Source organism: Mixophyes fleayi, chromosome 5 (genome assembly GCF_038048845.1).
Source record: "Mixophyes fleayi isolate aMixFle1 chromosome 5, aMixFle1.hap1, whole genome shotgun sequence".
In the NCBI taxonomy this organism is placed as follows: domain Eukaryota; kingdom Metazoa; phylum Chordata; class Amphibia; order Anura; family Limnodynastidae; genus Mixophyes; species Mixophyes fleayi.
Window position 1 is genome coordinate 66,523,129 of NC_134406.1, and position 15,333 is coordinate 66,538,461.

General features: G+C 39.8%; 1 protein-coding gene across 2 annotated transcripts in view; it reads right to left on the reverse strand.

The window, feature by feature from the left end:
- ZNF385D (zinc finger protein 385D) overlaps nt 1-15,333 on the reverse strand; it is a 252,255-nt gene that overhangs the window by 3,726 nt on the left and 233,196 nt on the right. For both annotated transcript variants that reach the window (XM_075212330.1, XM_075212331.1), the window contains one exon: nt 6,947-7,048. In XM_075212330.1, coding sequence (XP_075068431.1) covers nt 6,947-7,048 — 102 coding nt within the window. The remainder of the gene's footprint in view (nt 1-6,946; nt 7,049-15,333) is intronic.

The following is a 15,333-nucleotide window of genomic DNA, read 5'->3' on the forward strand; positions in this document are numbered from 1 at the left end:
TATGTACTTATGCAATTTTATAATTTTGTTGTATTTTCTAACCCTTAGGCTAGGTACACACTGAAGAATTTTCTGACCGATGTGTTATCTACAACGACTTTACCTTGGACAATTAATGCGTACACACTTGTCACGTTTTAACGAATGACTGACCATCTGGGCAGCGACTTTTCACAGCCATATTGTCATGAGCAAAAATTAGAATTTTGTATACACTGAAACAACTTATGAGTGCTATGTAATGATATCCCCAATAAATTTAATTAAAAGTTAGAGTATGTTCAATAGAAACCATCCCAAACCTCATGAAAAAAAGCGAAGGTAACATGTTTTCTTCAAACATTCGTTAGCACATGTACAGTGTATGTTCATTCGCAACTGCATATAAACAATTTTTTTTTACTAATATGGATACTGTTGAAGAACAACAAGCAACTGCTCTATTTCTGCTCGCTGTGGCAAGAAGACTGCAAGTACAGCCCCGAAGGGAAAGAAGGAGAAAGAATAAATCTTGCTGGACCAAAGAGTGGTTCAAGAGGAGAGACTCATTCTCTCATATGCCCCTGCTACAGACCATACGGGACAACATCCCCGATGACTTCAGATATTTCCTGAGAATAAATGAACCCACATTCCAGGAACTGCTCCAACTAGTCACCCCAATTGCTAGTCACACATCTATAGGAAACACAAAAACGTGTTGTATACAAAAGTGTATATAATTATGCAGGCAGACAAATGTAATACACATATTTTGCATTTTTATGAATGTGTATTGAGTGTACAATAAAGTGACAAATAGCTATAATAAAGGAGACAGACATAAGCAATACACATATAAATGAAATGTTTATTTTCTATAACACTACACTGACAAAGCTTTCTAGTTAAAATGGCAGACATATGCTGTACGCATTAATGGAATAGACACCCGCTATTGCTTTACCGCTAGAAGCATCTAATTACCAATTGAGTGACGTGCAGACACCGCACCACGTAGGAGAAGTACAGACATCAGAATTAACATACACTGACCCCCAAAGGAGTCTCAGCTCGAGGAAACATTGGCAGTTGCTCGTGGATCGATCAGAAACTTATACACACTACATGATCGTTAGGTGGATTGGTTGGAAAATATTAAACAATACAACCAACCAAATGAGCCAACAATCGACACTTTGGAAGACTTTCGACCATTGTGTTACTATACTAGAGATGGGCGGGCTCTGTTCCCAGAGATCTGAACCCACCCGAACTTCGCCTATCCGAGTACCGAGCCCAGCAGGTTCGGTACTCTCCCGCCAGTTCGGAATCGAAATCGAGGCAAAACGTCATTGTGACATATTCGTATTTCAGAGCTTGGTTCTCGCGAGATTTGAAAAGCAAAAATACCCGCCTCCACAGCAATCCATCGCCATTTGACAGAGGGAGAGAGCAGGGCTAGGTCACAGGCTCTATTAGAGCAGGGACAGAGCAATAATTGTCACCTTATTCTTTGTATTATTATTTAAATTCTAATCTATTCAATTCTATTATTATTACCAAATCTATTAGCAATTGTGAGAGGAGGATAGAGGAGGCTTTTTTTTCAATATTTTGCACTACAATGCTTTAGGGTGTCCCATATTCCCCAGTGTGAAACACTAATTTTTCTGGCTGCCAAAAGTTATATTAAGCAGCAGTATTTATACAATTTTTTGCACTACAAGTGCTTTGGGGTGTCCCATATTCCCCAGTGTGAAACAATAATTTTTCTGGCTGTAAAAAGTCATATCTAGCAGCAGTATCTATTCAAAATATTGCACTACAAGTGGTTTGGGCTCATTGAAATGGATTCAAAGCAGTCCACATATGAGCAGAATCAGCAAGCAGGTGCTGGCACCAGTCCTGATGGTAGTCTTCCCTGTACGTCATCTGGTAAAGCTTATGTAAAAGTACATAGTCTTTTTAAACCAGGGAAAAAAATACACCCAAAAAAAATAAGTATACTTATAAGTATAAGTATCGTATAAGTATAAGTATAAGTGTAGGGTGCAATCTACCCCCAAATAGGAAATGGACTTGGGGCATTTCTATTAGGGGTGAGCGGGTTCGGAATTTTGAAATCCGAACACCCCCGAACAGTGCTGATCTGAGCTTGGATCCAAGCACTGTTCGGGGATTCCCGCCCGATGCAAAACTCAGAACGAGGCAAAACGTCATCATCCCGCCGTCGGATCTCGCAAAATCCGGATTCATATTATTCCCCGCTGCCCGCCGCCATCTTCACTCGGGCATTGGAGAGGGAAGAGGGAGGGTGTGTGGTGGTGTCCTCTATCCTGCTCAGTCCAGTGGTGAAACACACAAGACGTCTAGCGCTGGGAAGACCTCACTTGATAACTGATCACTATAAAAAGGATATGATATGGCAACAATTCCAAAGTGCAAACAAAATTTATTAAAACAGGATGATCGCACGGTGTAATCCTTCTAATGTATCACATAGTATTGCACAATAGTCGACTGTATTAATTAAAAAGACAATTGATCCACATAAATGTATCCTATTGTCCTAATTCAAAACAAACCTGCACTACATGCTGTCCTGCTCAGTCCAGTGGTGCTGTCCTGTGCTCTGTCCTGCTCAGTCCAATCCAGTGGTACTGCCGTATAAGTCCAGTGGTACTGCTGTTTAAGTCCACTGATCCTGCCGTATAAGTCCGGTGGTACTGCTGTTTAAGTCCACTGATCCTGCCGTATAAGTCCAGTGGTACTGCTGTTTAAGTCCACTGATCCTGCCGTATAAGTCCAGTGGTACTGCTGTATAAATCCACTGATCCTGCCGTATAAGTCCAGTGGTACTGCTGTATAAGTCCACTGATCCTGCCGTATAAGTCCAGTGGTACTGCTGTTTAAGTCCACTTATCCTGCCGCATAAGTCCAGTGGTACTGCTGTATAAGTCCACTGATCCTGCCGTATAAGTCCAGTGGTACAGCCGTATAACTCCAGTCCAGTGGTACTCTCCTGTGCCGCATATAATTTTTAAAGGCTTTGCCGAGTGTGTGTGGTTTAGGGGTATGCTCTCTTGTGCTGCATATAATGGAGAACAAAAATTTGGACGATAAAGTAGGGAAAGATCAAGAACCACTTCCTCCTTATGCTGAAGCTGCTGCCACTAGTCATGACATAGACGATGAAATGTCATCAACGTCGTCTGCCAAGGCCGATGCCCAATGTCATAGTAGAGGGCATGTAAAATCCAAAAAGCCAAAGTTCACTAAAATGATCCAAAAAAAGAAATTAAAATCATCTGAGGAGAAACGTAAACTTGCCAATATGCCATTTACGACACGGAGTGGCAAGGAACGGCTTAGGCCCTGGCCCGTGTTCATGACTAGTGGTTCAGCTTCACCCAACGATCTAAGCCCTCCTCCTCCCCCCTCTAGAAAATTTAAGAGAGTTAAGCTGTCATCAAAAATACAGCAAACAACTCTGCCTTCTAAAGACATGGCATCACAAATCCCCAAGGAGAGTCCAAGGGTGTTGGTGGTTGCGATGCCTGACCTTCCCAGCACTGTATGGGAAGAGGTGGCTCCTTCCACCATTTGCAGCACACCCTCTGCATATGCTGGAAGGATCACCCACAGTGCAGTTCCAGATTTGGCTAATGAAGGTGTGAATGTTGTACACGGGGAGGAGGATATTGATGTAGCTGGCGCTGAGGAGGAACTTGACGAGGAGGATGCTGATGTGGTTATCTTAAATGAGACACCAGGGGGGGAAACAGTTGTTGTCCATGGGATGAAAAAGCCCATTGTCATGCCTGGTCAGAAGAGTAATTTTTATCCCAATCCGGACAACAAATGTATGGCCATATGTAGCTTATGTAAAGCTGCAATAAGCAGGGGTAAGGATCTTGGCCACCTAGGGACATCCTCCTTTATACGTCACCTGAAGACCCTTCATAATTCTGTGTTTAGTTCAGGAACTGTGGCTAGAACCGTCAGCAGTCCAGGGACAACTAAATCCCTTGGTGCCATTGTATCCACACCAGCAACACCCTCCTCGTCAATTTCCTCCTCGATCTGGATCGGAGATAGTCCTCCAGGCCATGTCACCGGCATGACTGAGTCCTCTTCAATCCGGGATTCTTCCGGAGGATCCTGCAGCGGTATGCCTACTACTGCCGCTGCTGCTGTTGCTGCTTGGAGTCGGTCATCTTCCCAGAGGGGAAGTCGTAAGAATGCTATGTCTTTCACTAAGCAATTGACCATACAACAGTCGTTTGCCATGAGCACGAAGTACGACAGCAGTCATCCTATGGCAAAGCGGATAACTGCGGCCTTGACAGCTATGTTGGTGTTAGACGTGCGTCCGGTGTCCGCCATCAGTGGAGTGGGATTTAGACGGTTGATGGAGGTATTGTGTCCCCGGTACCAAATCCAGAGTAGATTCCACTTTACTAGGCAGGCGATACCCGGGATGTACAGAGAAGTACGAAAAAGTGTCCTCAGTGCTCTGAAAAATATGGTTGTACCCACTGTCCACTTAACCACGGACATGTGGACAAGTGGTTCAGGGCAAACTAAGGACTATATGACTGTGACAGCCCACTGGCTAGATGCATCGCCTTCCACAGCAACAGCAGCAGCATCAGTAGCAGCATCTCCGAAACGCCTGCTCGTTCCAAGGCAGGGAACGTTGTGTATCACCGGTTTCAGTAAGAGGCACAATGCCGACAACCTCTTAGAGAAACTGAGGGAAATCATCTCGCAGTGGCTTACCCCACTTAGACTCTCCTGAGGATTTGTGGTGTCGGACAACGCCAGTAACATTGTGCGGGTATTACATATGGGCAATTTCCAGCACGTGCCATGTTTTGCCCACACAATAAATTTGGTGGTGCAGCATTATCTTAAAAGTGACAGGGGTGTGCAGGATATGCTTGCGGTAGCCCGCAAAATTGCGGGACACTTTTGCCATTCTGCCACTGCCTACCGAAGACTGGAGCACCATCAAAAAAGCCTGAACCTGCCCTGCCATCACCTCAAACAAGAGGTTGTGACACGCTGGAACTCCACCCTCTATATGCTGCAGAGGATGGAGGAGCAGCAAAAGGCCATTCAAGCTTACACAGCCACCTAAGACATAGGCAAAGGAGTGGGGATGCGCCTCAGTCAAGCGCAGTGGAGACTGATTTCCGCGTTGTGCAAGGTTCTCCAGCCGTTTGAACTTGCCACACGAGAAGTCAGTTCCGACACTGCCAGCTTGAGTCAGGTGATTCCCCTGATCAGGCTGTTGCAGAAGCAGCTGGAGAAAGTGAGGGAGGAGCTGGTAAAGCATTGCGATTCCATAAAGCATGTAGCTCTTGTGGATGAAGCCCTTCGTACGCTTTGCCAGGATCCGAGGGTGGTCACTCTTTTAAAGTCAGAGGAATACATTCTGGCCACTGTGCTCGATACTCGGTTTAAAGCGTATGTTGTGTCTCTGTTTCCGGCGGACACAAGTCTACAGCGGTGCAAAGACCTGCTGATCAGGAGATTGTCATCTGAAGAGGACCGGTACTCCGGTTTCCTCCCACGCTCCAAAAACATACTATTAGGCTAATTGGCTGCTATTAAAATTGACCCTAGTCTCTACCTGTCTGTCTCCCTCTCTGTCTGTCTGTATGAGTCTGTGTGTTAGTGTGTGTCTATATTAGGGAATTTAGACTGTAAGCTCCAATGGGGCAGGGACAGATGTGAATGAGTTCTCTGTACAGCGCTGCGGAATCAGTGGCGCTATATAAATAAATGGTGATGATGATGTTATTGAGGTTAATAATAGCGTAGGAGTGAAAAAAATATAAAATCTGGATTTTAGCAGTTTTTATGCTTTTTAAAAAAAAAATCAGAACCCAAAACCCAAAACCTTGAGGGGGTGTTTTGGCAAAACCTATTAGAACCCAAAACCTGAAGGTAATCTGAACCCAGAACCCAAAACGCGAAAAGTGGCCGGTGCACATCCCTAATTTCTATATCACGTACAGTCTTCAAAGGCTGCTGTTTTGGTAATTTCTCAACAAGGGTAGGGTACCATACACAGACTGACCCCAAACTGGCTTTGTCCAGTTTAATTTATATTGCACAGTCCATAACGGCTGAATTTTTTAGTATTTTCTACAAGTAGGGGGGGGCCTATAGAGACAGAAACCAAACTGCTTTTGTCCATTTCAATTTATATTGTACAGTCTATAACAGCTGAATTTTTTAGTATTTTCTAGAAGTGGAGGGGGGCCTAGAGAGACAGAAACCAAACTGCCTTTGTCCATTTCTTTATATATTTAACTATAAGTGTAGGGTGTAATATACACCCAAAGACGATGGCTGCATTGCCAATATGCATAGATGGAAAGGAAGACAATCTGATTTGTGTGTAGAATTAAGGAAGGCCTACCAGGAATTAAAAAAAAATCATAATTATATAGCTTTGAAATTACATTACTTATCCTTGAAACAGGTGAAGCACTAAATTCGGTTATTTTATACCCAAAAACATTGATTTTTAAACAAAATTGCAAAACAAAACCAAACAAGACCAAAACCAAAACCAAAACACGCAAGGGCGGTTTGCAAAACCTAAACCAAAACACAACGGTAATCCAGATCCAAAACCAAAACCAAAACACGTGGGTCAGTGTACTCTATACTATACACACTAACTCGACTTCTGACTGAACGGTCGTATGTCAGCTGATTTGCCCGATTATTGGACGAAAATGCTCCAGTGTGTCCCCAGCCTTACATACAGTGCTGTGGAAGCCTTGTGGCACATTACAAATAAAGTATAATAATAATTTCTAAACTTTCATGACATCTAATGTTTTTCCCATTAATAGTAGTTTACTATCTAGTGTTTGGATAATGCTGTAGATTACCAATAGATGATTTTCAGTTTTATACAGTATAATGTGTACTTTTTACTTACCCCAAGTGGAGTAGGTGCCCTTTGGATTTTATTGTAAGGGCTATATTTAGGTTTGGGTGGCTTCCCAGCAGCTCTGTCTTTGTGCCTTCGACTACTTATGTGCTGCAACAAATAGCAAAAGAAAAGACGAAAAGTGTGAAAATAATTAAAATATTGTGTAATAAAATAAAATTACATAATATTAGTATATCTCTTGAAAGGATCAATTTATAAAAAAAACCTCAATCACTATATATACAACTTCAAATCTGTATTACTCTTACAGTAACAAAAAAGCTTTTTATTTTGTAACCCCCATTCTAATCAATATCTCTGAAGGTAATGGCCATAATTGGTTAACTTAACTACTGATAACTTAAGATGATTTAAACATTCAATTTGGTTTAAAGAAATTATGTTGGCTCCCAGATTCTACCAATAATCATTCTGATCAACAAGTTTATATTTTTATTACTAGTAAACAGCATTCTTTTGATCCTTCATTATCTGGTTAGCCTGAACCCTAAACAACTGGATCTATCCAAATTGACCACAGATTCTACTGTTTGGAGATCAGAAATGAAAATAAACTAGGGCACAAAAGAACCATGTCATGAATTAAAAGATGGCTGGTGGATTAACACCACACTACTCTCTATAGGTCAAACTCCTGTATGATGCCCTAGTAGTGGCAATGGATATTTTTGTATGCTTCAAAAATGTTTTCATTGTGTAGAGGAACATGACAGGCCTGACCTATGTACTCCTTCCTTTTTTTGCATCGCAATAGAGACCCTGGCTGTACGTTTATTTTTCGGTTCTGCAAGAGAAACACTTCTACTCTAAGTTGAATACCTAAGATTACATAAGATTCTTTCTGGAAGATTTTAAATACTCATTTTCAGGTTTTTGAATTAACCCCTTTCCTACAGCATAACCCATTGTGATGTATAGGCAGAAAACCTTTATAGTTTTTTGGATATAATTAGTTGCATATGTGGGTGGAACCCTGATCGCGCTCAGTTGGCACTGATGTAGTGTATGCTCCACACTGTCAGCTGCTGATGATCTGGCAATCTGGTCTATTTAAATCTCTATCTATGAATGAGGCCTTACCAGGACTTTGTGTAGGAGTCTCTCTGTTTATTTGTGTAAAGTATATGTGACATATTGTCTTTCATATTCTATCTTTGGATAAAGATAGTTCTGTGGGAGACAATAAGGTTCATTTACAAACCACTAAAAGTAAAAAAAATACAGTGCAAATGCTCTTTCATGGTTACACACACCTACTTTAGTGAAATTGCACCTGCTTTATGGGGAAGTGGGAAGTGCATGGGTTTTTGAACCGATATGGTGAAATTTGAATTTTCAAGGCAATAGTCCTCTGTTGTCCCAACTACTCTCTCCAATTCTCCTCCCATATAAAAAAATGTCTGATAATAAATGAAGGTACTTCTACTTAAATAAGGGCAGCGGTGCATGTGAAGATTTGGGCTTGAATTTTTAATACGCACATATTGACAAGGGTACTATTGTGTGGAAATACACAAAGTACAGCAAGCTTTTCTGTACACATTAATAACTAAGTATATATTTAGAGCAGAGCAGTGGTGAATGGATGCCATGTGCACCAGCCACTTGTGCAGGCAGCAATGAATGAATGTTTTAGGGGGAGGGTGTGTTAAAGGGATGCCTAGTTCTTGAGAAGCATTAGGCATAATCCAAGAGGGTGCATGAACCCATGGTGACATGTCCATGCCCATTTGGTGCCATTGCCATCTTAGGCATTGTTTGAAGTTGTATATGAATAAGACATGGTGTTTTTCTCAAATAGATCATTTCACATAAATCAAAGATCACTTTGCTATACTCATCAATACAACCAAGTATAACATCCAAGCAGAAAACTGAGATCCAGTCAGGTATTGAACATGGACTTTCACTGTACAGTGCCTTTAAATTTTAACACAATTAAGTCTACAGTTTTGGCAAGTAAAAGTGCAAACAAGAAAAAACAGATGGCATTATGCAAGACAATATTGCAGCATATTTTACTCCTTCACTGCTCATTATTCTGTACAGTACCATCACAACCAGTACCCTTTCCCCCGAAATCTTTATAAATTCCAAAAATAACATTTGTTTCCTTATAATGGAATGCATTGTTCCACTTGGTAGTAAAAAGTAAAAAAAAAGCTTTTCATAAATCTATCATATAAAAGTATGGAGATATTTCTATAACATAGATTGCCATACCTTGCTGAATAGTTTAATGTTTTCTGAGAAAATGGTACTGCATTCTCAATTTCTTTACATGTATGTGCATTTTTCTGTTTATTGTCTCTTCTTTATCTGCTACATTTGGTAGCTCGCATGTCGTGACTCAGGTAGGGGGGTATGATAATGCGATTTGCATTGAGTCGTGTCATGTGGGCCACATCCTGTCCATTTCAATAGTGAAGTGGGCAGGACCCAGGAGGGTGTCCTAGTCTCCCGGAGATTCTGGGAGAGTAGGGAAGTATGACTAAGGGTATCCCTCTGTTAGTAGGAGCCACAAAGATAGACAAATAGGGCAAAATGCTCATTGAGCTGATGGGTTGCAATTGGTGAGTATTTTCTTTCCATTTGGAACCTGGTGCCCTGCTGAGGATGAGTTGAACCTGCCCTTTGCAGTCATAGGGTAAATCTGCACTGCACGTCCCACTCATTCTCTACAGTGAGGGGTTATGTGGGGTTTTGTGCACGGTACAAATATATATATATATATATATATATATATATATATATATATATATATATATCCACATGAGACGCAAGGTCTGGTGAGCGAAAATGACTTATTGCAGCACAAAAGTGAAAACATGCCCACTACAGTAAAACGAATATATTTTTCTCTTTATAATGTCACTATATAGCCCAATATGCCACCATATTGCCTTATATTTACAAATATTCCCTGTTGTCACATTGCACACCACCAGATAGCAAAAATGCCTTTACATATCAGTAAATACAATTGGTACATTCATTGTGGACACGACAGCTGCTATCCATCAGTGAACCGAAAAACCCCAGATAAAGACAGATATTACTGCAGCTTCACAATCTCACTTTATGTAGTGTAGTATTTTTGAGCAGTGTTTTTTTGAACTCATGATGCTTGTAATTGAGAAAAGTGTGTCATTTTGTGACACTCAGAGATAACTACTAGAGAAAACAAGTGTAACATGGCTTGTATATGTGTCCTTGATTGACCAGGAGTGAACCTTGCAAAAAATAAAGTGTAAACAGTGAGCAGCAACATTAAATGGCTAACCCATACAAATAGTAGCCCATAATACAATCAATGACTCATATCAATGCACTCATGCACTCATATCAATGGCAGAACCCAGCAAGAATGGTGCAGAAGGGAGAGAAAATGTTAACAGTATGTCAAGATTTACTGTTAATAGACTAAATCTTTAATTTGTGCTCAAAGTTGGTGTACATAGTTAAATAGTTATTTATGTTTCAAAAAAAAGATATACATTCATTGAGTTCATCCTCAAAATAGTTGTTTTTTAATTTGCCTTAAGAGGGGAGTGTATTTTTGTTTAATTTACTTACATTGGGGCTTATGAGGAGCTTTCCACAAATGTGCTCCAAATTGCAGGCGCAATTTATGCTCATTAAAAAAGCCACAATTGTGATCATATGCAAAGCAGTAAGTATCTCTAGATGTGTGCTGGTTGGCAACAGTAACATTCACAAGCAGTTAATCACAAATGGTTTGCTAGTGCTTGAGACCATCATCATTTGTTATTTGCACCTGTCCGTTACCCCCACAAATAATATGGCTTTTTCATTAAGCTCAACGGGAAAGGTATGGATGGACCTCCATAGGTACAAAGCGTAATAATACGTTCACTGCGGATTCTGACTCATAAACACAAAGACAATACTTTTAATACCAGACTCTATATAATTGTTAAACAAGTGAAACATTGGTCCTAAAACAGAATCCTACAAAAATATTTTAACAAATTAGATTTGATTGCAATACAATAACAAACAGGCTGACTGAGTCCAAGCTGGTGTGTTTGTTAAGAGAAATCCACAACCATCATTATATACAAAATACAATAGGTATAATCATGCATTCAATATATATATAAATTTCTTTTACTGACAATGGCCATATGAACAACATAGAAAAGCAACTACTAGCAGTTTCCCTTTTCCCCATGTTCTCCAAGCAAGTACCCATTTGAACAATATCTAAAAAATACATAATGGAACTTTCTACAGTTCTGCTATAGGCAACATCTCCACTTTTTCAAATCCGCAGTCTAGCCCCAAAAGTTCTTACTGTGTTGATCCACAGGAAGTCAAAAGGAGTGAAGCAGCTGCTGATATAACATAACTGTGGGAAAAATTGTTCCATCTTGACCCCATAAGTTGACCGATGTGATTGCATGGATCCTTACATACGCTACTCTGTGCTCTTCTTAGCATTTAGATACTCAGACTGGCTACATGTTGACCTAACCTCTCCCACTTTAAACTTGTCTACTCCTCTGTTGCCATCAGCATTGAAATGCTATGACTGGCTATAGGGTATTCCAGTCCTGCCCACTTTGTAGCCTGTTTGTCTGTGTCTGGAATAACTAAAGGGATAGTTCTTCCTACCCTATTCAAACATGTCTAACCAGATACAAAATACTTTAGAGATTGAGAACATTCTGGTTTAATACAGAGGGGCCTATTTATTAAACAATATTTCCTTGTGAAATCCCTCACCGCAAAAGTAAGTGTAGTGGGAATTTATAAACTTTGCATCTTAGCAGATTTCTGTTCGTTTTACTGAGCAGTCCCTATAAAAATGTATGGGGACTGCTCAGTAACACTATTTATCAACATTCAAAAAAATAATTTAATTTTGCTGAAAGATTCTTCAATCCTTATCTGTATGATGAGGATTGAAAAGTATCTTTCATATAATGCGGATAGTAGTAAATAGGGGCTATAATGCATTACTTGTGGCAATAGCCCAAAATGTTTTTTGCCATTTATAATACAGATTGTGTTTAGATTTAGATCTAATCTAAAGTCAAAGAATCTCCTGCATTTCAATTAGAAAAGGAAAACATTTCCTATTACAGTTGGTTGAGGCTGTCAATAAATACAAACGTAAAACATTTCTATTTTTCAACACAAAAGGTTGTTTCAAACGTTGCAGCTGCAATGCTTATAACAGTACAATTCAGGGCCCTTTATTGTATCTCCGTTATCAGAAAAAGTTTGCAATCAAGAAGCATTCATAATTTACTATGGAATTTTTGTGTATCTTAATGTGGCCCTGTGGAGAATCCTTACGTGGGGGGAGCCTCCTGCATGTATAATGCTGGCTCAGTGAACAAAGAGCACAATATAGTGTACAGGTCAAGGATAAGAAAAATAAAGCTAGTTAGAATTTATCTCCATTAGCTTTGCATTATTTAGATTGTTGCCATTTAGACTCACAGAAGAAACACAATTATTATTATTATTATTAATTTTTATTTATAGGGCGCCACAAAGTATCCATAGCGCCGTACAAGGACAAACAATGGCACAGTACAAGGTGAAACAGCACAGTACAAGTAACAGTAAGCACTATAACACTGGGGGCTCAGGCACAGCATGAAAGAGAGGGAGGGAGGGGAAAAGTTAGTATAGGCAGGTAACTATGGCCCAAGAGGGTGGGCACGGATGACAGGTTGAGAGTCACTGAGGGGAGCGGAGAGAAGCGAGAGGAGACAGAGGGCAGAGGGACCGAGAGGAGGTGAGCAGAGTAGCTGGAGAGCACAGTTAAAAGTGATGGAAACAGGAGGTAGGAGAGGAGAAACAATTGAGCACATACCAATATTAAATATTACAGCATATAAATTGTGATACATTATGGCTGGAAAGTTATGAGATCCACTATAACAATGACGTTTCATTAAAGCACAAACTAAAAAGAGTCTGTTGTACATGGATTTTCTTTAAAGATTAAAAGTATATCACACTGGTGACATTGTGCTCCTCTAGCATCAAGACCATTAATGTAAGCAAGGAGTGCATATGTTTAAAACACTAATATCATATCTCCCATTTTATACTAAATGGATATTTCTAACCACCAGGGAGTTTGTGTCCTATATAAAAGTGCTTAATCAGAGTCCTAGGGGTATTTTTAATAAACTGCGGGTTTAAGAAAGTGGAGATGTTGCCTAAAGCAACCAATCAGATTCTAGCTGCCATTTTGTAGAATGTACTAAATAAATGTTAACTAGTATCTGATTGGATGCTATAGGCAATATCTCCAATTTTTCAAATCAGCAGTTTAGTAAATACACCCCCTTCATCATCATCATCATCACCATTTATTTATATAGTGCCACAAATTCCGCAGCGCTGTACAGAGAACTCATTCACATCAGTCCCTGCCCCATTGGAGCTTACAGTCTAAATTCCCTAACATACATACACAAACAGAGAGAGAAAGACTAGGGTCAATTTGATAGCAGCCAATTAACCTACCAGTACGTTTTTAGAGTGTGGGAGGAAACCGGAGCACCTGGAGGAAACCCACGCAAACACAGGGAGAACATACAAACGCAACACAGATAAGGCCATGGTCGTAAATTTAACTCATGACCCCAACGCTGTGAGGCAGAAGTGCTAACCACTTAGCCACTGTGCTGCCCCTCATCCCTTTTTGTCTTTACAATAAATGTGCACGGATGTCCTCGTGATATCTAACTTCACCTAGGCAAAGGACAACCACCACCCCAGTTCAAAAATACTGATTGGTAGTTTGCAAGCTAGTGTGATTTGTAGAGCAGAAAACAAGATGTTTCCTGTATAAATTTAATTTTTGTAATTAATTTACAGTCAATTAAATGTTTGTGAAAAGCATGCATGACCCTCCCCCTCCCCAAGCCTTCAACACCACACTGAAAATCCTAGGACTGTTCCATCCACACGGCCAAACAACCAAACAGCTGTTGTGTTGGAAAACATCACCTTTAGCTGCTGAAAAAGATTGTTTTTCTTTAAGTTTTGGTGCATCAGTGTCTAAGGAAGCTGAGGCAACAATCTATTGGCCAGAAGTAATATCACATATATTTAAATAGAAAATGAAGACACCCTATGGTGTCAAATCTTACTCAATCTAAAAAAAGCCACCCCATGTTTGGAGACTGTTATTGAAACCTAAGGAAATCTAACTAAATGCTCCCTCTTTATACAATCAGCCTAAACAGCTTTAATACAATATACTTATTTGTTATTTAATCTAAAGTCACATAATCTCCCACATTTCATTTAGAAAAGGAAAACATTTCCTATTACGGTTGGTTGAGGCTGACAATAAATACAAGCGTAAAACATTTCTATTTCCCAACACAAAAAGTTCTTTCAAATGTCACAGCTGCAATGTTTGTAACAGTACAATTCAGGGCCCTGGATTTTATCATCCATTATCAGAGAAAAGTTTTCAATCAAGCAGCATTCATGATTTACTATGGAATTCTTCTGTATCTTAATGTGTCCCTGTGGAGAATACTTACGTGGGGGAACCTCCTGCATGTATGAAGCTGGCTCAGTGAACAAAGAGCACAATATAATGTGCATGTCAAGGATGAGAAAAACAAAGCAAGAGAGGATTTATCTCCGTCAGCTTTGCATTATTTAGATTGTTGCCATCCAGACTCACAGAGGAATGACAATTGAGCACATAAATATTACAGCATATAAATTGTGATGTATTATGGCTGGAAAATTATGTGATCCACTGTGACACTGAAGTTTAAATAAAGCAGAAACTAAAAAGAGTCTGATGTACATGGATTTTCTCAAAAGATTGATCCTATGTAACACTCTTGACATTGTGTTCCTCTAGCAACAAGACTAGTAATCTAAGCCTCAAGACCATTAATCTAAACAAGAAGTGCATATGTAAAAATTACTAATGGATATAATATTCTCCTACTTAGACTAAATGGATATTTGAAACCACCAGGGAGTTTGTGTCCTGTATAAAATACTTGACCTATTAATCTTTACAATATAGGGAAACAGATGTCCTTGGTGATATCAGTTCAACTAACCCAGTGTCTAAGGGAATGGGGGGCAATGAGGGACCTATTTGCCACAACTGGTTTCACATGTTTTTTAAATAGGAAACCAAGCCTGTAATGTCAATCTTGCTCAATTTATTAGAAGCCACCCTATGTTTGGAGGCATTTATTGGAATCTAGTCAAACCTAAGCAAATTATCCTTTTTTATATCACCAGTTTAATAAACATGCCAACACTGGTATTATAGCCAGGTTGGTATTGCAAAGAGAACGAAATAGAATGGAATGAACACATGTTAATGTACTTCTGTACAGAGA